Source organism: Lupinus angustifolius, chromosome LG12, assembly GCF_001865875.1.
Source record: "Lupinus angustifolius cultivar Tanjil chromosome LG12, LupAngTanjil_v1.0, whole genome shotgun sequence".
Taxonomy (NCBI): domain Eukaryota; kingdom Viridiplantae; phylum Streptophyta; class Magnoliopsida; order Fabales; family Fabaceae; genus Lupinus; species Lupinus angustifolius.
This window is the reverse complement of record NC_032020.1, coordinates 796,665-821,686: the sequence shown is the minus strand read 5'-3', so window position 1 is coordinate 821,686 and position 25,022 is coordinate 796,665. Positions and strand designations below refer to the sequence as shown.

The 25,022-nt window shown below is 32.2% G+C and overlaps 2 protein-coding genes across 5 annotated transcripts; both read right to left on the bottom strand.

Moving 5' to 3' along the window:
- LOC109362255 (eukaryotic translation initiation factor 4G-like) lies at positions 163-8,940 on the bottom strand. Of its 4 annotated transcripts, XM_019607924.1 has the most exons (12): positions 8,801-8,940; positions 7,983-8,110; positions 7,583-7,726; positions 7,326-7,393; positions 7,187-7,243; positions 5,563-6,942; positions 5,390-5,467; positions 5,161-5,359; positions 4,948-5,064; positions 2,373-4,836; positions 803-997; positions 163-711 (listed from the first exon to the last, which is right to left on the bottom strand). In XM_019607924.1, the coding sequence occupies exons 1-12, from the start codon at positions 8,938-8,940 to the stop codon at positions 375-377; spliced, it is 5,307 nt and encodes a 1,768-aa protein (XP_019463469.1). In that variant the 3' UTR covers positions 163-374. The 4 variants fall into 4 exon arrangements, with proteins under 4 accessions (XP_019463469.1, XP_019463465.1, XP_019463467.1 ...); XM_019607920.1 differs by having other exon boundaries at positions 5,161-5,467; XM_019607922.1 differs by having other exon boundaries at positions 2,373-4,839; positions 4,966-5,064; positions 5,161-5,467.
- Positions 22,846-23,892, bottom strand: LOC109362020. Its single transcript, XM_019607594.1, has 2 exons — positions 23,734-23,892; positions 22,846-23,082 (listed from the first exon to the last, which is right to left on the bottom strand). Exons 1-2 carry the CDS (start codon positions 23,871-23,873, stop codon positions 22,917-22,919), a joined length of 306 nt encoding a protein of 101 aa, XP_019463139.1. The 5' UTR covers positions 23,874-23,892; the 3' UTR covers positions 22,846-22,916.

Sequence of the window (25,022 nt, the reverse complement as noted above, 5' to 3'; positions counted from 1 at the left end):
TCATAAATCATGTTTTGTTGAAAAACGTGACCATTATAACAAGATCCTTTCAAAAACACAAATCACACCTTCACAGAGATAACTTGTGACATTGTAAAACTTTTCAGCATTGAACCATTTATATCTACAAAGAAATAAGTAGAGAGATCCTAAACATGCAAGCATAACAACTCAGTCTAAAATTCTCTGATTATCTTATGCTCAATTGAACCTTTTAAAATTGCAGTGAAAATGTTGGAGAAATAATATTAAAGATAAAGAAATCCCATATGAAAATATATCTACCCACTTATCTCATGGAGAAAGTCATCTCTGCATACACCACCAGGCAAATAACTCCACCACCCAATCAAAAAAGGATACAGTGAGCATCACTATCCACTAATAAATTTCTCTAACTTCCTTGATGTGATCGGATTAGGCGGCCTGAAAGTTTCCAGCCGCAAGTTAGAGCTTGAGCGAATTTCGTTTAGAACAGCTTCCCCTTTTTCGGATTGTATTGACTCCAAGGTCCATCCCAGAACATTAGCTGCAAGCCCAGCTTCCAAGAGACTCCCTGGCTCCTCTCCACCATCATGTATTAACCTTCCAATCTCAGTCAAAGAGACTACACTCTCCGTTAAAGCTTTGGCGAAAATTCGGCCAAGAAACTCTGGTGCTCTGGGGGCATCATTAACAGCATCTTCCAGTGTGCTGAGAACAGATTCGAATCTAGCCAAAATATATAGGAATGGTCGTAAATAACATGAGCAGTGTCTTCCGCAAAAAAATCGTAGTCATCATATTGTTAAGTAAATCTTACCCTTTGACGAGATGGACTTGACTCAAGATGCCATCCGGAGATTTCACAAGGTTGACTAGAAGTTTAGCCAAAAGATCTCTTTCAGTGTCCTTTCTCTCAAATGAGTCTGTGACCCAGAGAGAAACCATAGAAGGATGAAAGCTCGGAGAGTTCAATTCTTTGATACATAATGCAACTTCCTTGTCATCTCTAGCACTGAAAATTTCATAATACCCAAAAGACAATTTGCATGACTAGATAATTAGGAAATAAATTCATCAGTGTATATAAAAGGATAACACATTTGCCAGTGTCAACATACTAGTCAATCTAATTATAATTGCATAAGATAAAACTTTATCATGATCCCCAACATCTACAGGTAAGTAACCACATCACAACCACTAAAGTATGAAATATTATAATCGGCTCCTTAACATCCCATTCATAGGCTGTATCAAAATGCAAATAAATTCCTAAACTAAATATGATAAGTACATTTGTGTGTCACAATTCTTCAAGAGCATAAGAAGCTAAAAATGCAACATGCCTTACACAAACCTACAGTTCATGAATGAAAGTTTAAATAGAAAAGACAACAAAGTAAACAGAATAGGTTAATTGAGGAATATGAGCAGGATGTAGAAAAGTGACTAAATCGACTGACACATGTTAAGGAAATCATAACAAGACAATAGGACCACATGGAGAAACATTCAACACATAAAAGAAATCCACATCTCTTCTTCACATTTATACACAATTTTAAAATCAATTATTCTTCAGTGTTATAAGATACCACCATCTGAAAAGATACAAGACAGTTGACCTTAGTTCTGAGAATCTCGTGAGAATCCACATGTGACTAGACAGAAATTGAACACTACATTCACTGCAAAACTTATTTGATTGATTTTATGGAATCGTTCAAATAGCGACCAGTACCCCCCAAACCCTGAACTGGTAAAAACTAAATTAAAAGGAACAGTGATGCAGGAGTTAGGAACTTCACATCTAGGCTGTAAGATCCACAAACATATATATATTTGTTTTCACTAAATATCTAGAGATGACATCATATCCTTCCATTGTTTCTTACCTTTCCTTTTAGCAAACCACCCAATTTAAAGAAAAAATAAAGAAAAGAAAGGTCCATAAAAAAACAAAATTGAAGTGCCACTGCCATTTAATAAATAAGCCAAAAACCTCCTGATACTGACTAATAAATATAGAAAACCTCAGGAGCATAATTGATATTTTTTAGAATAATAGAGGAACTAAAATGTTTTTCAAGATAACTCATCTGCTGTGTAAAGTCACATATACATGGAGAAAGGGAACATAGGCCCTACTGGACACAAAATATAGCATGGACCAAAAAGTTTTATCACATGGGAAATAATTTGCCTTGTTGGTAAAAGAGTGTTCATGTAAGAATGAGAAATAAGATTCTAGTAACAGGGAAATTGTACATGTCCAACATAAAAAGGATTGTATCTAAAAATGAAAAATAATAAACTGAGTTCAAACTTCGCATCAAAAACAAAAGTGGAACAAAGAGGTAAGAAACAGCACCAAGTGAAAACAATACCTGTAGTATTCTCTGATTGCTGCCATGGACATGGCCAGCAGTCGCTCTTCTGGCCATGCCTTCTCTGAAGAATCATTCTGGGAGACTGTTGAAACATGCGATTGAGCAGGAGGTGAAGATGCAACAGGTCTGTCGAGATTCCGATCTACATTCCTCAAGTCTCTGTTACCATAGTTTATATCACGATCTAGAGCACTTGATTGGTCAGAAGTATCTGGACCAGAAAACCTATCCACCGTGTATCTTGATGCAAGATCCTCCCTTGAATTGTAAGGTGTGCGCTCTTGTAAGTTGTTATAACCATTAAGACCGGTAGCCATTCTATGAGAGTCTCTTGGGACAGGAAATCCATCAGAAGTTGATGAACTCGAAATTACTGTTGACCCTCTAATTGACATTCCCCTAGCAAGACCACCTTGGGGTCCCAAGGTTATAGAATTATCAGCTAAGGTTCTTTGAGGCAAAGGAACTGACAAGGTCCTTGCCTCATAAGATTGCCTTTCCTCAAAACGAGCATCCTGAGAACCATACCCCCGAACTTGAGTAGGCAGCCCACGCAGTCCACCCATCTGAGCAGTAGGAGAAGACAACATTGATGATCCTCTTGGACCAAAATCCATGGGGTTCCTTCTTGCTGATGGACTGCTGCCCGGACCACGACCCATCCTACCAGCTTGAGCTTGAGCTTGCCTCTCTTGCACAGCATCTCTGTGTACCTCCTCAATCTTCTTCGGCCCTTCAACTTTCCTCCTTTGTTGCCATTTATTCTTTCTCAAATCAATTGCATCCTTCAACATGAACCTCAACCTAGAAGACAAATTCATATTGTTTGATAGTACCCTTATTCTTTCAAAATATGCATCAATATGAACCTTGGCTTTGGGATGGTCAATCATCTCACCAATAGTGCTCATCAGTTTGCATAGTGCTTCTATATCTTCCTCATCTGGATCCTGATACTGACCCAGTAACTTCTTGATGCACTCATGCATTATCCTCTCAGTCAACATTCTTTTTTTATATAGCTCTCCTATCAATCGGATGTTACCCAACATACGTCTTCTAGCCTTGACCCTTCTCTCTTCCCGTTCTTCATCAGACTGTTTGACCTCTCCCTCATCAGCCTTATTGGCTTCCTCTTGTTCTTTTACACCCCTCTCAAATTCCTCTTGGCATTTGTTTAATAATAATCTCTTAAATGTTATCTTTTCATTGCCCTCACTTAAATCAGGCAACTCGGAAGCCAGATGTGAACAGAAGTTAGCATACATTTCACAGAAGGTGGGCTCCATCAGAGCCTTCTCAAAGATTTGTGAGATGACACCAGTGAGGGTGACTGCATTATCAATATTAACTGCTTTTACCTGTTCAAAAAGTCTCTCAAAATTCTGAGGGGTTAGTTTGTTCAAGATAGCTTTCAATTGCCTCTGCTTTGCCTGTTCCTCATCTGGTATTTTACCCACTTCATACTTGTTCTCAGCTTTGTGCATCATCTGTAAAGGAGTTTGAGGAGTTGTAGGTGAAGGAATCAAACCCCTCTGGAAGCTAGCAGAACGCTGCCACCTTTCACCATCTAAGCTAGCTCTCTGCATTCCACCCTGATTTCCCATGGATTGCATTGGGTCAGAAAGGACCCCTCCAGCATATTGTAAATGTGCCTGTGCACGAGGATTCCTTAAAACCCCAACATTTCCCCCTTGGCCAGCTCGAAATCCAGCATTACCTCCAATACCATCAAAACCCCGTGCATAATGAAAAGCACCAGAAACTTTATTCCATTTGTCTTCCTCATTCATACCACCTCCACGGCGATCCATCCGAGACATCCCACCCGACCTATCTACATTTCTTCCGGGATTATGATGTGAATCACGCTCAATAACATGACCACCAGTAATATTAGCTCTCAGCTCAGCAAAGTCTGCTGATTCAAAACCTTCAGGAAGATCGGTGCATTGCTCAGAGAATTTCAAAAGGAAATCCCGGGAGTACTTTTTTATTGTACCTCCACTTTCATCGCTAACCGGGTTTGATTTATCAGCAACTTCAAGTTTTGGTGTAGACATGTCCGCAGCATCCTCCCAGTCATCGGGTTCAGTTTTACTTGCCCCACATTTCTCGCTCGCTACATCACCCGATTGAACAGAATCAGCAGGCAACTGCTCCAAACTTCCAGAAGTAGAATCATTTTCCGTGCTCTCTGAACTCAGGATAGCTTCTTTCTTCTCCTCAGGTCCCGTGTATGCATTATAAAGATCAGAAATTGACCCAGCAGCATCCGCTTTCTGAAGAATCTCTTTTCTTTTCTTCCTTGCTTTAGATGTAGTATTCACCTTATTTGCTTCTGAAGTTTGTCTATCCTTATTACCTGACACTGGATGAGACACTGAGTCACTGCCAGCGTTCTCTGAGCTACCCTTGACAAGTATTGATGTTGTTTCTGGAAGATCAGCAGATTGCGAACCTGACATGCCAGAATTTTCAGAAATGGTACCATTAGTAATTAAATCATTTCTACTTAAAATGACATCTACAGAATCTAAACCAGTAGAGGCAAAAGTGCTTAAATTATCACCTGCATTGTCATATCCGGCGCTGCAACTTGCAGATTCATCCTGCTGTTTCTGTACAGTCTTCAAGGTTATCATCTCAGTGCTTACTGTTGCAGCATCTTGATCAGTTTGTTTAACTTCTGTTCCAACACATTTAATATTTTGTTTATATCATTCAAGAGATGGTTTATCATATTTAACACAAATTTCCAAAATATTCTGCTTTACCAGTATACCTTCTGAAGAATGACCTAGATTATCATGCTTATGATTGTTCAAACTATCAGCACCTTGCACATCAGATCCTTCAGTGGAAACACAAGCAGAAACATCAGCGGAGAAATTGGTCTTCACCTCAACAGCACTAGGAATGCTACTGCTGATAGCTGATATTGTGTCAAGAGATGATGGAAGTACTTCAGCATTAACAGCTACAGAATAGTTTGTTTCAGTTCCTGCAGGTTCGGAAACTCCAGTATAAGATATACCACTGTCAACAGCTTGAGAAGATACATTAACCTCCATAGGAGATTTCACAGAAACCTGTGGGGGGAAACAAAAAAAATACATACATTAAACACTAGTAAACCAAGATCACATTATATACATGATGATGTAATTGAACTTCCATCCAATACCTGATGCTGTAATTGACCTTTCTTCAATGGTTTATCCTTGAGAGAGTTAGACCTGCTAAGAGATTCATTCCGTATGCCTTCATTATTAGACACAACCAAGACAGAATCTTCATTGGCAGATGATGAAGGAAGCGTCAAGGGGGCGGCTGTAACCTTCTCAGAAGGTACAGCAACAGATGCAGAAGATTGTTTTGGCAGTGAACACAAAACTGAAGAATCACTGGCTAATTTAGACTGCTGTGAAGAGTTCTCTGTACAAGTTTCAGACCCTTTTTGTGGTACAAAGGAGGTAGTATCATAAGATGCTGCTGAACTAGATTCTCTATTTTGAACACCAGAAATGCTGGAAATGGGCGACGATGAGTCCACAACAGCAGAGGCACCACTTGTCTTAATAGGTACAGAAGTTACTCCAAGTGGAGCTGATGACAGTGCATTAGGCACATCACGAGAACTTTCTGATTTATGTGTTTCAACAATGCCAATAATAGGAGTGCTAGCTTTATTAACAGGTGGAGAACCAAGTGATGATGAATTCTTGAAACCGGCAATTTGGGGTCCATGGTTCACTGGATAATTAAATCTTGGTGATTTAGGATTAGGAGTTATCTGGACACTTGTTGGCGGAAGAGAACTAGGAGGTGGAAAATAGATAGAACCTGTATTAAAGGAACTAGAATAATAGTTCATGGGATGAGAAGCTGCAAGAGATTGAACTGGCTGAGATTGAGAAGGCCTGCTAGGATGCGATCTAACACCAGATGTCCCACCATCTGAATAAGCATCCGTTTTTTTATCAAGCCTCAGCTCTTCGTGTGTCTCGGGATGAGTAATCTTCACGGTAGTAGTTTTTCGAGGAGGAGCAAATTGTCCTCCTTGCTGCTGAGGATATTGGGGGCCAATGCCCATGCTGCCTAACTGATGGGAAAGGTGGTGACCCATTGGATGATTAAAACTCATGTTTTGGCCTGGATGCATTATCCCTTGATGATGCATTGGATGAGATTGAAGACCAGGAACAAAAACCTGTTGTTGCACTTGGGAAGCATTTCCAATTGGTATAGGTATTTGTATGGGCATCTGGAGAGATGTTATTGACATACCCTGAGGTTGAATCTGTTGAGTAGGACCACCAAACTGTAAAGATGCCGGTGAATGATGATATGGCATTGGCATTGAAATCCCTGTTACAGGAACAACTGAAGGCTTTTGAATCAGGACTGCTGGGGTCGAAGCTGATACCTGAGGATCCTTCCTTCCCTTAGTTATTGTATGAGTCTCTACAGAATTAGATTTCTCAGTGACAACTGCATCTTTTCTAGGTGGCTGATGCTGCTTTGGAACAGGGGGTGTCGGCCCTGAAGGCACAGATCTAAGAGCCTGAAAGTTTAGCAATTAGAGCATACAAAAACTTGCATCTCGACGAAAACACATAAAGCAAGCTAAGACTTGAACTAACAAAGTACAGACACCTAGGGGGCATTCCTTTGTCAGAGCAGTTCCCAGTAATATTATGATAGTATCTTAAAAAACATCAATTTTCCTTCAAAAAGAGGGCAGTGCAAATCTATATCTATAGTGTAGTAGTGCAGATATAGGTCAAAAAGAATTAAAAAAAACATACCTGATCACGCTTCTGCTCATCTATATTAGGCGGAGCTGAGCTAGTGCGGGCTGGAATCTGCATATGATAAACATGAACATGATCATTATACCACAAAGGACATTAAGCAAATAGTTTATAAGAGTTATGAGAAACTTACTGCCATCCCATTCATAAAGCCGGGACTAATGGATCCAAATTGGAAAGGGAATGCCTTGGACACATCTCCTGGGGCAGACATAAATATTCAGAATACATCAATCTCACAACTCACAAATAATATGCAGGCAATTAATAGCTAGTATGGAAAATCATTTCGCAACATGAAATATATCATAAGCCAAGCTACAAGCTTCAAAAATTAGCACTAAATCCACATCTTATGTGCCACATCAAAAACCCATAAGGCTAGCATACCCTTAGAGGGGGTTGTAGGGGCGGCTGAATCAGAACTAATGGGGGGCACCAGTTGAGAAGTAGGAGCTTTTGGAACAACTACACTGCTCCTCGGTGCAGCAGATGATTCAGATAGCTTGGTTGTAACTGATGCATCAGGTGCTCCTATATACCACGTGAATGAACGAATTACATAAGAAAGACAGGCACAAGTTACCAAACAATAGATCACATGAATAACAATAGCCTATTCTTCCATTATAAGGAGAGAGGTCTCTTCCACAAGTTCATCCACGGTGAAACAAATTAACACTGTGGCATGCATTTAATTTCATTGAACAACATAACCAGACACTAAAAATACATTAAAAGAATAATGACATCTTTAAATAAATTAATAACTAATCTTCCTAAAGCTTACCATGTAATTGAGGTCGTACATTGGTAGCGTTCTGTATGTTACGGTTAGCATTAGCCTCTGTTGAATTCACTGTGGTAGGGTTTACCCTAGATTGCCCACCTTGTGCATTATTAGGCTTCTTGTTAAAACTAGAACAAGAAAGACAAGAATCAATAAAACAGAAAGAAAAAAATCACTACACTACTTATAAGCATAAAGGAGGGTGTGGCATAATGCATGAGGCTCGGAAGGTAAAATATATTCAGCCTTATCGCAATAAAGGGAGGACATGTTTCCAGGATTTGAACCCATAGCCACCAATTCACAAGGCAACAATCTTAACATTTCAATAGTACTAGTTAAAAATATAATATCGGCTCATTTGTTTATACTTTTTTTCCCACACACAAAAAAAATGATTCCTTTTTTGGTACTACCAAGGGTATTCTCTCACCCTATGGGTAAAGAACTAATTCCTTTCGGGGTATGTGGCTGTCCCCCGCAAGTGTCCTTCACAGGAATCGAACTTTTGACCTTGGAATCTTTTCAGGATCTAGCAGGGCCTTACACCACTAGACCAACGCCTTGTTAGTTAAAAGTGATTCCTTAGATTGAAAAAACATCACTTACAACATTTATATGCCTATTTTTAGTTGCACTGCACATAATTTTTTTTTTTTTAAAAAAAATCTATCCAAAGAAAGAAGCTTATGTCAAAAATCACTTTTGGAAAATCAACTTTTTTTAAAATCCTAAACAAACAGGTCCTAAATCATCAAAACCTAATTAACACTGAAAACCACAAATCCCCTCATTCATACTCAAAATCAAAAATTTACCTCCGGGCAGAGGAGGCGGGGCCGTCACCGGCCTTGACGTAAGAGGCTGAGGAACCGCGGTGCTGATTGAAGCTGCCGGATCGGCCGGATTTCCGATACACAGCCTCGCTCTTATCCGATTTCGATTGATTGAAGGACATATATCCCAATCTTTGATCCTTCAATTACTCAATCTTTTTTTATCTGATCAAAATCAAAAACTGAAAAATGAAAAAAAAAAATTCACCTTTCAATATAGAACCTGCAATTGAAAATCAAAATTGAATCAATATACATAAACATTAACACATTAATGAAAATCAAATCAATTAGATGAAGAGTGAAGAGACCTAGATAGTGAAGATTGAAACTAGGGTTTTGTTGTTATTGTTGTTGGTAATGGTAGTGTGAGAAAGAGAGAGAAAGAAAGTGTTGAAAAAGAAGGTAGGTTTTTTCATGTTCTAATAATGGGTAATGTTTTTTTTTTAATTTCATCTTCTTCTTTTCTTTTTTACTTTTTAATCTTTTTTTTTTTTACTTTTTAATCTTTTTTTATTAATGATTTTAGTCCATTTGAAATTATTTTGTGCATTTTAGTCCTTTAAGTTTTGAATTTTTATAGTGTTGGTCCTTCCTTTGAATTTAAGACTAATAGTGTTGAATGGTAATGAATGTTTCATTGAAATTTATGTGTTAATTATGAGTTTGGAAAACAAATGATTATTGAGATTGTAAAATGTTTTTAGGTGAAAGTTCAAGAACATCCCATAAACTTAATAAACTTAGTAGTATGTATGTAACGAGTTATTGGTATAGTGGTGTAAGGTTTCATTATATCATCAAATATTGTATTAAGTTAAAGGTCAAAAGTTCAATTTCTGGTAACAATATTTATTGAAAAAGACAACTACACACTTCCAAATGATTAGTTTTTTTCTTACTTATAGAATGAAAGGATATTCTTGATTGTACAAAAAAAAATTAATAATATGTGTAATTTAGTTGCCAAACTTTAGAAGGGTGTAAAAAGACCCTAAATTTTGGTTCTAGTGCAAAATTATCAAAATGTTTACCAAATATATGGAAAGTTACCAATAATGTTTACCTTGAGGGGCACTTTTGATATTTAATTATCATATTCCTCAAGAAAACCTACTATAAAAAAATATATGCTAAAATGCATTTCCAATATTTTCTCCGTTTTTATGGGCAAAACATTTAATAATAACATTTTAATATCACTCATACATGAATATTTCTCAATAATAATGAAATTAATATCTCTTTCTAAATTATGTTGTTCAAAAACTTTTAATATTTAGAAAACTAATTCAATAGTAGAGGAGATAATGTGATTGGACATAAAAAGTATAAATGAGAGTGACATTGAATAATCTCTTATTCACATAAGAATAAGAATGACTTTTAATCTAATAACTATTGTTGAAAAATTATAAAGTGTCGATTTTGAAAATAATTGAATTTAAGACTATTAACATGGTTACATAAAAAACTAATTTAGAAAGTTGGTTTTAATATGGGTATTTTAAAAGAGCTAAACTAAAATAAAATATTAATTATTACTCTTTATCATATTGTTTCAATCTCTCTTGTTTCACTCTCACTACTTCATTCTCTCTTGTTTCATTCTCACTAATTCATTCTCTCTTATTTCTCATTGTGTCCTAAAACCTCAACTATATCATAACCTTCACCTAGACAATGTGAAGAAATCACCATATATGTATCAACTTCGTGTTATAAAATGTACCTTCAAAAATAAAATAAAATACTTGAGAATCATGAAATATATAAGTAAGATGTTTTAGAATAGAAAAACGTAAAAAGGAAAGTTTACGTGTTATTTTGAAGTTAGCACCTTACTCATAAAATTTATATCACATAGATTCTAAAGTATTGAGTTTTCACATTAAATTTAACTCATTCTATTAGGACAACTTCATTCACCAAACATAATAAAACTAAACACTCAATACTTTATTCTATGTAATTTTTTTGAAAATACACTATTCCTAAGCTCACAATTATCCTTTGTCACACTTGATCATAGTGTTACATGTCTAAAAAATGACCACCATGTCAGATTGCATTAAAATCACGACTCAAATCGCGGATCAGAACTCACTCCAACATTATTGTAAGTGGAACTCAAATTGTGGATCACTTAAATTACTCTATCAAATAATTTTGAACTTTTCTATTTTCCTATTTTTCTCAAAACTTTCATATTTTTAGAAGAAAAAAAGTTGATAATTATCTAAGCTCTCATTTTAAGATAATTAATTAGCATAATTAGCAATTAAGATGGTATATTTGATCTCTAAAGATAGCATACTACACTTCTAATTTTACATTTAAATTAAAACCTTTATAAATTAAACATTGATTCTATAAAATAAAATAAAATCAATAATTGTGACAAAAACTAATATTACATATCTTTAACCCAAAGATAGTATTCCTTATTATCAATTCATCAATTATATTACATTTGAAATTTGTAAAACATTAATTGGGACCTATAGCAAAAAAAAATTGAGGTGAGTATAAAAACCAGCATGCCTATCTCAAATGGGACCAATTTAAAGTGTATGATAATAGATGAGAGTTGATAATTTTTAATAGTGATACTATAAAATAGTATTCCAGAATGTCAAAAGTTTGATTCATGAAAGCGACACTTTTGGAATGGACAATCACACTTCGAAATGGATTGCTCCTTACCAATAAGATGAGGGGACATCATTGATATACCCAAAAAAAATAGTTTTTATAGGAGGAAATTTGGTTTTGTTATAAAGCAACTTTTCATATATATTTTTCAAAAAAATGGTTTAAAATATATTAAAAAAAACTTCCAAGTATTTTGAAGTGTCCATAGTAATTTTGTTTTTTTAAGGACAATGAAAGAAAAAGAAAGACACACATATTTATGTGTGCCATGCACCTTTTAAATATTTTATCTCATTCCCCTTTAAAAAATCAACTTACAAATAAACCGTTATATCGTCATGCACATTTGGAAATGTAATATAAGGAAAGAGTTTTATAAGACATTATATTATGATATTATCCCATCAATTTTCTCCTTGTGAATGCTTTAATAAAGACAAGAAAATGTGAGCATTACAATACCATTTTGAAAATACAAATACATTAAACACATTCATAAAGGTAAAGCATTTATAGCATCATAAATAGGCATCAATACTAACACCATTTTCTTTCTTTTGGCCTTGAGATAAACCTATGACAAGGTACAATTACTCAACATTTTGATATTTTCATCATTATTAGGTAGATGATTCTTCATGTTCATAGAACATTTATATTTATTTGTTAAATCTATTCGTAAATTCAATTATCTTACCACACAAGAAATCATGGCTTCCTTCTTCGTTTTCTCGTATGATTGTTTTCTCAATAAAGAAGATGAGCTACACGAGTCAAGGCCAACAAGTCCACAACTTAATTTTTTTTATTTTTGTTATTGGGTCACAACTTTTTTTGGCTAAACCAATTAGTATTAGTATAGTTAGTTATGTTAGTTTAAGATTTCCACTTTTAGTTGATTAGTTTTGATAAGTTAGTTACTTTTTTTCCTTTTTTTTGCTTTTGTATATATTTCAAGTTCTCATTGGAGAAACTTACAATTTTTCAATCAAGAAATAAACAAGATGCAATTCAATTTTATTCTTTTCCATCATCTTTTTTAAGATCTCGTTGCAAACTAACATGGTATCAAAGCAATAAAGTTCTGGTCATCAACCTCGCCTTCTTCCCCTCTTCAATTTCTTATTCTTGGTTATCTACTTTGCCTTTTTATAGGTAAATGTTAGTATATTAGTATTTGTTGTCGGTGAGACTCGAACTCATAACATCATTCACCTCAATCCTTAAATCCATTTGTCGGAGGAAATAGAAATTTTTTGACCTATTAGGAGGTTTTTCAATGCATAACACCCTATTCTTGTGGTGTGATCTAGTCCATGAAAGATTACAAAGAACATGACTAGATAATTAGATTTTTAAAGGGGTTGAATGAGCAATATGATCAAATCTAGAAAAAGCTCAAAACCATTTTTATTAAAACAATTGATTTCTCAAAATAAAATAAGCAAATGAATTTTTGAAATAAATAATAAAAGGTGTGCCAAAATGGTTTAATGAGTAATTAATGGCTCAATAACGGCCAAATATTATCTCACTTTAGTTTTTTTATTTTAAAATGATTTTATGTGACTTAATACTAATTATTATGGAAGGATTCAAATTTCTAAAATAAATTATATCACAAAATCCTTGTAATTTTCATTTTTTATTTAATTGTAAAATAAAAGTGCACTCAAAATATATCTTTTATAATTTTATATAAGTCAAATGATTGATTTTTTACCTATTTATAGGCAATGTGATAATTTTAGGATTTTATAGAATCACTACATAATTTTCTATCCAAATAGATGTTTACGGCTACAACCTATTTTAAAAGGGTCAAATAATTATATTAAGCTCACTTTTGGATATTACAACATGTTTTGACTTTATAAAAATTATTAGACTATTTTTAGAGCAAAAATGCATTTTTTAGATGTTCCGGAATCTAAAATTACTCAATTCGAATATTTGAATTTATAACTATATTCACATTCAAAATTTATTATTAATGATATGGTATGTTTTGGAATATGAATTGATTATGTGGATTATAAGTTGTCTTTTTTCTATATTTTAAAACATGTGTTGAAATCTCTCTTTAAAAAGGAGAAATCACGCACTAAAAAGATAGAAAATCTACAACAACAAAAAAAGAAATCTGATTTACGAGTAAGGGGGTATTTACTCTTAACTCTATTCAATAATTTAATAGGAATACTCTATTTTATTTTACATGTGTAAATTCCATCACTATAAAAGTAGGATATGTGCACATAGAAATCTCTCCAAAAAATCAGTCCAGGAAAATCCAAAAAACACTTACTCTCCTCTCTAAAAAATAGCAAAAAATATTTTGGTAACTATATCTCTCAATACAAAAAATAGCAAGCACGCGGATAACAAATCACCAATATCCTGAAATTATCTTAAACACACAACAAATCTCAAATATCTCAAAAATCATCCCAAAAAAGTAACAAAACTTGCAACATCCATTTTTCCATATGTTGTGTTTAACAGTCTTCTATCATAGAACTGTCCATGAATTGGTGCAACATTATCTTGCTTCCTTGGTGGTCAACGACTAGTTGCAATCCAGTAGGAGGGAGGGTCGCCTCTAAAGGCTTCTTTTCCTTAACTCATCATTTGGACAGTCGCGCTATGCTGCTTCTACTAATACGTAGGAGCAAAGTTTCATCATGTCAGGAACAACAACAACAAAATAAATAAGATTTGTCCATTTAATAATAAATTAAATAAACAAATAATATAAGTCATACAATTCAATGAGAAGTACCGTTTAAAACCGGCAAACGGTGTGCTAATATCTTCCCTACTCCGTAATCGAATCTCAAACCTGAATATCAAAATCCAAAGCTCAATGTCATTGGGCTAAAAAGATTTTTCTATACTTTTTTACCATAAAAATGTAATAGCAACTCTAAGAAAGTCGTGCAACCAAAAATCGAGGTGCGACAGTTTCTATTTGAATTTTTGGAACAATTAACCTCAAAAAGTCAATTATCGTAAATGATGTGCATTTTGTTCCACAATTCCATGTGAATGTAGTATATGTTGACAAGTTAATTTAATGTCCTTTAATTTTCTCTCAAATATAATTCCTTATTTTATAGAATAATATTAAGAGGGTGATTGGTTCAATTAGGTTTCACAAGACTTTTTTGTGATAAATATTTAACAGTCAAGACATTTTGGACCAAATTCATTTACTATTCATAACACTACTAGCAGTCTCAATAATAGAGCTTGCGACATTTACATTTTGAGCATATTTCATATTATATCTTGACATTACTTAGTAAACAATTTCCTTTCATTCATAATAAGGGATTTCCAATTATTTCATATATATGGGTACCTTATTCTATCTTATCTTATTTGGCCATAAATACTTTCTTACCCTAGGAGATGATTACACTAGTTTCACTTCGATAATTATAATGAACAATAAAGCATAAACTAGGCAGCATTTAATCCACTATGGGTCATACATTGAGACACAATTTGCTATTCCGGCAATTAGGGGTATAAAAAACCTCCCTACAATGTCGCAAACAAGAAAAGGAGGTAAGAGGTTGTCGTATCCACAAGGGCTTACTAACTTAGCCTTTCAAAAACAAATCACTATTCTAAGCTAGATTATCAAAAGGGTTTTTAAGTTGGTTGGTTTGGTTGAATAATTTTGATAATTAAAATGTTGGATTTTAGATGTGGGATTGACTCACTATTCAATTCAGGCATACAATCAAACAATAAAACCAATACGACTCTACACAACATTGGACCTTAATAACACTGATACTTTAGTCTACTTAGAAAACTCATGAAATAAAGTCAAAACCTTAAACACATGATCAACAATTATGATTCACATACACCTTTATTTCGAGCAACCTATGTATGCGAATTGAGTAAATGCACATCTCAATAGTGTTAGTTGTGAATGTCTTGGTATATTCTAACACTTTACCAAAATAGCTCTATGTCTAGCAACCAGGATGATAAAATTAAACATCATGAACCACCAAGTATGCATCAATGTCTAGCAACACACCATCAAGTTTGAGAGCTTTTCAATGTAAATATGAGTCTAAGTCTAGTAAACATATGAACATAGACATTCACTGTGACAATTAAACAAACAACTACGTCTAGCTTTATATAAAGGATGAATTACATGCTTTGGACTATCGAGCTAGAATCTCTTCACTAAGTTCATTTCCTAAGACGAACTAAGCATTACGTCAAACACATAGTAAGCATTAAACTACAACAAGAATAATTCATAGAAAACATGTTATTTCATTCATAAATCGAATTCCAAATACATCAATAAATAGAAAAGAGCTAATCTCAGCTAAGAAGCAATCTAGCTAAGTATTTACATACTTAGTTCGTTTCAAACGAAATTCGAAACTCGTAGTTCATGGAGAAGTGTCAGCTTCGCCATGAGCATATAAGAACTTAACTACTTATATCTTATAATTATTACATCTTATTTTCAACTACATAAATCTACAAACTAAGAAGAAAAACCATCCTAGGTACTGAATATAGGACTTAGCTTCCTTTCTTAGCGTCTTGGGTCTCCTTTTACATTTTCTAAACTTTTTCACTTGCGTTGAGCGCAACAACGATGCATTGAGCGCACCTCCTTTCACATTACATCATTTGTTTAGCTTCGTCCATGCTTGGCGTTGCTTCCACGGTCAATGCCTTCTATGTTGAGCACAGAGGAGCTGATTTGTGGCTTTTGCATGCTTATGCCTTTTCGGCCCATGTGGCAAATTAGCCCTATTTTAGCTTGAAGCAATCATCGAAACTTGAAAAGTATGATTGACACAAATTATCATCAAAATCTCAATTATGATTATATAAAGTACGTATTTAGAGTCAAAAGTGTTAAATTATCCTTATGAATTAAGGTAATTTTGGCACTTAACAAATTTGACAATAAGCTTCAATGTTTGATAAGTGATAATGGAGTTGAGTTTTTGATGAATGGTTTTCTTGCCACTAAGGGAATCATACACAAAAGATATCATTTCCCTTATCCTTCTTCAATTCGTACAAGCGCCTAGTAGGTAGACTTTTACCTCACAATTTCTAGGCCTAACATATCTTATGTCTAACAACTTAGCCTTTATATGGCAAAACCGATGGACTCTCAATACAAAGTAACCTTAAGGGTGCTTCATTATCTCAAGTCCTCTCATGTACAAGGTTTATTTTTCTATTCAAAATCTACACTTAAATTGACTCCTTTTGCATATTCATAATGGGCATCTTGCTTAGACACAGGAAAGTCACTTATTGGATTTGCAATCTTCCTTGGCTCGTGCATCATTTCTTGGAATAAAGAGCAATGGGCTGCCTGGTGTGTGAACTTCAATGGCTCAATTATCTCTTTGATGATCTTCACATACCTTTAGTAAATCTAACATCTATGTATTGTAACAACTGCTCATCAATTTATCTAGCTCATAATCCAATTTTCCATGAGCGCACAAAACATGTCGAGATTGATTGTCATATGGTAAGGGATAAAATTCAACAAGGATTGGTACATTTACTTCCTATTCCTTCTTCCGAATAACTCGTAGATGCCTTCACCAAACCACTACATCCTAAATCATTTAAGGAGTTCATTAAGAAGTTATGACTTCATGATTTATACCATCCAACTTGAGGGGAGTGTTAAATTTATTCCTAAACTTGATTACCTTACCACACAAGAAACCATGGATTCCTTCTTTATTTTCTCCTCTGATTGTCTTCTTAATGAAGAAGATGAGCTACACGTGCAAAGGCCTACAAGTCAACAACTAGGGATGTCAATGGGGTCGGAAGGGTGCAAATAGTGATTTCTCGTTCCCAAACCCATAATATTTCCAGTTACCCATACGGTTAGCGAGTATTCGCGGGTACCCAATTGTTTTTTTAATTTTAATTATATATTTATATGTTTTATAATAATCAATATATAAAAATAATTACTACATAAATAATAATGTATTTATATGTTAAATTTGTGATTATAGTCAACTCTGTGTAATTTATAACGAAATAATAATAAAGTATATAATATATAATCTTAAAATAATAATAAAAACTATAATATATAAAAAAATAATTAAAAATAAATTTATAAATATGGTGGTACCTACATGCGGATATTATAAAACTCGTTCACATCGTAAGCTATTATTATGGATATTCATTGTCAGTATTTCTACAGGTATGCACGGTCGGGTTTTTTGTAATCCTTATTCATACTTCAGTTTTTTATTTTTGTTATTGGGCCACAACTCTTTTTGCTAAGCCCATTTTTGTTAGTGTGGTTAGTTATCTTGTTTAAGCCTTCCATTTTTAGTTGATTAGTTTTGGTAAGTTAGGTACTTTTTCTCTTCTTTGTTTTTGTATATATTCCAAGTCCTTGTTGGAGAAACTTACACTTTTTCAATCAAGAAATAAAAAAAGATGCAATTTAGTTTTATTTTATTCCATCTTCTTCTTCAAGATCTCCTTGCAAACTAACTATAAAGTAAATTAGTAAAGTGACACTCACCAAGGTAGGCATAATAACTCAGCCAAAAACTTTCTGAAACCCAATTGAACCTTTTCATAATTGAGGTGAATATGTTGGAAAAATAATATAATGTTGAAAAACATTCCATATGAAAATTCTTCAACCCACTCATATCTAGAGATGGCAAAAAAAACCTGACCCGTGGGTACCCGTGGAAATACCCGCAACGGGTATCCGCGATAATAGCTTATGGGCGGGAGCGAGTTTTGTGATACCCGCCCGGCGGGGACCCTAAATTTATATATTTAGTTTTTAGTTAAATTTTTATGTATATTTATTATTATTATTTTAAGATTATATATCATATACTTTATTATTATTTCATAATAAATTACATATATTTGACTATGATCATAAATTTATCATATAAATATTATATTATTCATGTAACAATTATTTTTACCGAGAATATAAAGACCAAGCATAGAAACATTCAACATACAAAAGAAATCCTTGTAAGTGGATTAAATCTTCTTAATCAAATTTATAGACAACTTTATGATCAATTATTTCTGTAGTTGAGACCCAGCATAGAAACATTAAACATATACAAAAGAAATCCCTATAAACAAATTAAATCTTCTTAATCATATTTATAAACAACTTTATGATCAATTATTTCTTTAGATAAGTCATATGAAAAGAGACAAAAATTGCATACCATTCACTAAAACCTATTTGATTAATTTATATGACGTTTATGAATAAAAGTATAACATATTTCTTATAAGAAACATATTGCCATCCTATTCATTTCTTAAAACTGGGACTAATAGATTCAAATTGGAAAGAGAATAAATATTCAAATCACATCACTCTCACAACTCAAAGTTAAATATATAGAAAATTAATAGCTAATAAGGAATATCATTTTCAATCATGAAAATTTACTCTATTACCCAAGTTACAAGCCTTCAAAGTTAGCACTAATTCCACTCTTATCTACCACATAAAAAACTATAAGGGTTGCATACTCTTTGCAAGGGTTTATGATTGTTACTCTCAACAAGTGTTACTTACAAGAATCGACCATTTCACATTTTAGTTTTTCTGTAGATCTAATATGATATTTATAGTTGAAAAATAAGGTTAGCTCTTTCAATCAGTGTTGTTAAAACCGTACCGGTTATCAAACCGGTCATGATACTAGTATAGTGGTACAGTGGTTCAACCGATAGTTTAGTAATTAAACCGCATGCTGGTTAAATCGGACATACGAGCTTATATTTATATATATAACAAAAAAATTCAAATAGGTAGATACTCAAATTTATAATTCATACTCATAATCTACTCAAAATTCACATAAACAAACAACTTTAAGTTTTTACAAAATTCAAAGTCTAAATTGCAAAACATATATCAATCCAAAAGTATCACCTAACACACGCAAAATATAAATAAATGACACAAGTTCATAACTCATCTTACAAAACAAATAAATTTAGAGTTTTAACATTTAACACCAAGGAGTCAAAGTTGTCTCATATCGAGGTTCCATTTTTGCATCAAATCCTAATTCAGACAATTGACTCCAAGATTACACAAATGTCACTGAGATTATATACTAATGTTAGGAACTAAAAGGTGTAATCTACGTATAACTTGGAAGCATGTGCCTTGAAGTGTTGAAGAATGGTTGGAAAGAGTGGTCAGTGTGTAATAGGTTTTTAAGTTTTTAAGTTTTTTTTTAAAAAATGTGTATAAACAAGCCGGTTTAGTCAAATTACAGCCGGTTCACCGTTTTGACCGGTTTTGATACTTGGTCGGTTCAACATCCATACCGTACTGGTTAGAAGTCCGGCTCGCTGGTTTTCCGGTCAAACCGGTCGATACGTTATGGTTTTTATATCACTGCTTTCAATTATTATTTTTCCACCATTTGCATTCATTTTTCTAAAATTCACCTTGTGATTCGTTATTGCTTCTATCACACAAAAATTCTTATTTGTTGTTAAGCATATTAATATGAAGTTGATGACTAAATGAATTTCCCTAAAGTTATATAAACAAGTGTGAGATTTCCTCTTAAAACAAAATACCCATATAGAGAATAAACGAATCTTATTATTGGTGCCATCATTTCAGAGTTGATAGGTGCTATTTGTATATATGGTTGCAAGTAATTCAAACTTAAATATTTTCTTCATCACTAAACCAAATCATTACTATTATATGATATACAATTTCTATCCGATAAAGATCATTTATGTGATTTCATTTCTTAAATATGTCTCGTCTAATAATATAGTGTCACATAATTTAAAATTTCAGTTTATATTTAACAAGCCTATACTAGTAAAATAATACTCATTACAAAGGTTCTTCTGTGTGACACTATACTATGCTATTAAGAGGGTCAGATTTAGAGACATTGACTTGAGACATGTGATTTTTATTCATTTTCATCTCGATGTCGAGCTAGTTTTTGTTTTCTCATAAATATTCATATCCTCATAATCTAACTCAACTATGCATTCGTCTACCCTCAGATTTTGATGAAATAGAGCAAGAAGTAAAAGCTAAAAAACTACCTCTATCATTAGAAGAATGTGGAGTACAAGTTCTTGCTTTCTTTCATGGTTCTTTGATCCTTTCCCAACATAGAGCAATTAGAAGATTAATACTTAAAATGACCCTTTGCTTTCATGGTTGAGGATTTAGCTTCCAAATATAAGGAAAAAAAAGTAATACTCAAAATGCATTTAGGGTGAGTAAAACGAGCTTGTAACTTTTCAGGTAATTTGTAGTTTTTTGATTCAGTAAATAAGCTACTAGAGATTTCAATAAATAAAAATTGAAGTGAGCTTGTAGCTTTTAGAAAAAAGATTATAGCATTTGAAATCTATTTTTCAGAAAGCTATTTGAAATAGTTTTTAAAAATGAAAATAACTTTCAATAGTTCACTTACCAATTTTACCCCTCAAAATTTTAAAAATTACATTAGTTACCCAAACTAAAAAAACTATCATTTTGTGATGTATAAATTATTTTCACATTAGATTTTTTGTGATGAAAAAATTAGTCTTGTATTTGATTGTTGGATGAATTATAGATTATTTCCATTATATTTTTTTAATGGTGTATAGTGTTTATGCAACTTAATTACATTTTTAGAAGAAATTGAAAAACAGAAAAGACATTAAAATAAAACAAAGTAAATAAAAAATTGCATGTCCAATTATAAATAAAATATTAAAATAAAGGATTGAAAATTTTAATTTTAAATTATCTATGTATTTAATTACTCCAACTATTAATTATTTAACTAATAAATATTGTATGTATTTTTTTAGTCATTTTCAAATTTTAACTAATTAAAAAGCTAATTTTAGTAAATAACTCTAATTTAAACTAGTTTTATCGTAACTTTGTAATTGATGATCAACACTTAGCGGTGCTTATGTATTTGCTATCTCAGAGAATTTTTTTTTACATTTATCTCAGAAAATTTATGCATGGGAACTAAATGTCAGATTTTCCAGGATATACATTTAAAAGTTTTGATTATGTACTATTCATATTTAATTATCATTAGTTTTTAAATATATATTAAATTAATGATAAATAATGTATCCCTCATATATAAATATTTATACTGATATTGTATAAATATCACACTCATAAATTATATAATTAAGGAGATGTAAATTGTTTAATAATAACTATGGAGCATTGAAAATTTTGTTCCCTTATTTTTTTTTTCAAATTTTTTATATCTTTGTGAGACACATGGAGTAAGAAAACCGTCATTTTTTGATAGAATTAAGAGTATATTTCACTCAATAGATCAAAAACTATTTATTTTTGTGTGTATATGTTCGTCTGAAAACTATATAGAAAAGTTTAGTACACAAAAATCTATACTAATTTATGATGTTCATCATTAATTAAATATAATAATCTTAATCATTCATAATAATTAATAATTTTAATTGATACACATTAAATAGTGTATATTAGAACAGTTGAACCTTAGTACTGCAGTAACACATTTTTGTCATTTCCACTTTTTTCATAAAACTCATTCCTTGTATTTATTGTCACTTTTATTCAATTAATTTTTTATTCAAATTTATTTTTATCTAATGGTCTTAAATACCTTGATAAAAAAAATATGAGTATCACTATACACAAAAACAGAATCACACTAAACCATTCTACAACTAGAATTTTACATGTATAAAGATACATTTTTAGAAATAACTAATATTGACTTTTTTGTATTACTAAATATATTTTCTCACTTAATGAGTAAGAAAACTAATCTCTTTTGGAGTTACATGACTGATTTTCTTAATAAATGTAGCTCTCAATAATCGTATCTTTTGACATTTAAAAATATAGTGAAACCCTACACCACTATACCAACATTTTTTGGTCGACTAATATCGACTTTTAAGTCAAGGAAATTTGGCTAGAACTATAAGAATGTAACAAAGTTTCATCCATCTATAGTTTTGATAAAGCATCTTTGATACTCTCAAATTTGCCTCAAATTTCTGGAGAATAAAACAGCATCTTAATATCTATGATACCTTCTTATTATCTTTATATAGAACATGAAATAGGAAGAAAAAAAGAATAACAAAATAACCAAAATTCTTTGTTGGGTTTTTTCTCTTTCTGAACACCCACCAAAGGTTCTTGCTTTTTCCATGTCATATTTTTCTTCAAAATTTGCACTTCTTTTTATAAACTTATTATCGGAATCATATATGTTGTCCCAAAAAATGTGTCGTTCCATAATTGACACATCAGAGTAACTGAACATATTGCCGACATATGACATATGGAGTAACATAGTTTTCGGGATAGAAGATTTTTGTACGATGGATTATAGTTTGATTAGGACACTACAACAGTGCCTGTTGTTGAAGTCTTATTAGAGTTCTGATTGGTCTCAGATTTTCTAACACTCCTTTTGGAAGAATGTTTCCAACTTTTCTCTTTGGCTTCATCATTCTCTATTTGTTCCTCTCTACACTCTTTGCTACAAAATGGTGTGTTCCCTCTGCAAAAATATCAATTCCAAATTAATATTCAGCATCACCATAAAGTTTAATCAAGTGAATAAGACAATAATTCATCAATAGAATTTTGTGTGTGTATAACTGTATATGTATTGTTTCCAAAATCTTCACATTTCAGACAATTATGGGCAAATATGGAATAGTTTCGATAACCCCAAAACTTTAACATATCGAAGTGTGTTAAGTCGAAAACCTTGTGAGTATAAATCTAGACAATTATCTAGACATTTCAGACAATTATGGGCAACTATGGAATAGTTTCGATAACCCCAAAACTTTAACATATCGAAGTGTGTTAAGTCGAAAACCTTGATCTATATAGAATTGAAGAATAATTTTAGCTAAACATTAAAGTTTATTTTGTATAACATTATTCTAGATCTATAGAATTCAATGAAAGTCTTAGCTAAACAATAAAGTCTTCAATATAAAAGAAGAGAACAATACTTCACATCAAGTTCCACATGAAAATTCAATCTAAAATTGTGTTCTTTATAAATAAAAATTAACCATATGAAGCAATATAAGCATCTTGGTATATGAATAGATAAGAAAAAAGTTTAGGAAATTTAAGGATAGAAGCTGAAATGAAAAATATTGAGTGATGAGTGTGAAATGAAAATTGAACTAACCTGTACATAAATATATCATTGTTTTGGCCAAGTGGTTTTCTACAAAGAAAACAAGCTTCTAGGAAATGAGGTTCTTCATTTTCAGCATAATAGAACATTCTAGATCTTGAAGAAGAAGAAGAAGAAGCATTGGTAGCCATAAGAGAGGTGAAAGGAGGAGTTGGAAAATGCAATTATATAATGAGAGATTGGAAGATATAGTGAATAATGCATTTTAAAAGAGAGAAAAATGTATGTGTTATGAGTTTTACATACTGTCGTTGTATTATTTATTATTCTCATTAAAAATTAATACAAGTGAATAATGAATAATACATTATTTATGTATAGATATTTACACTGATAATAAATAAATATTATAGTGTTTTTAAGAACTCTTATTTCTAATGAGTATAAGTCCTTTCAATTTCTTTAAAAATTTGCTTAAATAATTTACCAATATTATAAAATATTGATTTATATTTTATTTGGAAAAATTGGTAACAATGAAATTAAGGAAATAGAAAATTCCATGACATGATGTGGTAGATGCATTGCTCATTCCATAAAATCCATTCCATTGAGGGCTAGTGGAGTGAAGAGAATCTTCTTATGTAAGGTAGAAATAAGTTATTAGGTGTTACTTTAAATTTAAAGATAAAATTATTATCATAATATATTTGAAGAGTAAAAGTGTCATGTCATTCTATTTTTCCTTTTATTTTTTTATATACTTTTCATTCTAGTACCTGAGAGAATCTTGATCCTAGTGGAGTATACTATAATACAAAATCATATCTTTCTTCCAAAGTTTGTACTACTTTATGTATCTCTTACTTTTTATTGGTCAGAAAATTAAAACATGAATTAAATATAAATTAACTTTATATTTTTTTACCAATGAGAATGAAAAGGTACATGGAATGATACACATCTTGAGATAGAAGATATACTCTACATATACTTCCATCTGAATTATGGATATGGAATATTTATATTAAATTTAAAATAGTAAATAACCTAAAACCAATGGTGATATTGGGGTTGAAACTTGAAACCATTGGGACCAGTTCATGCATGCATTGTGCACTTTTCCCAAAAGAAGTTTTCTCTTTATACAACATTTTCAATTTTTGGTCCTTTCCTTGTTAGGTATATGTACTACACACCCTAAAAATGTTCTTTTGTAAATGTGGAATCTTTTATTAATACATTGAATTGATAAAGTTAAATAAGGGTTTAATTAGTGGTTAATTACTTAATTGGCATGAAATTAGACATATATATTATTGATTTTAATGCTTATAAAC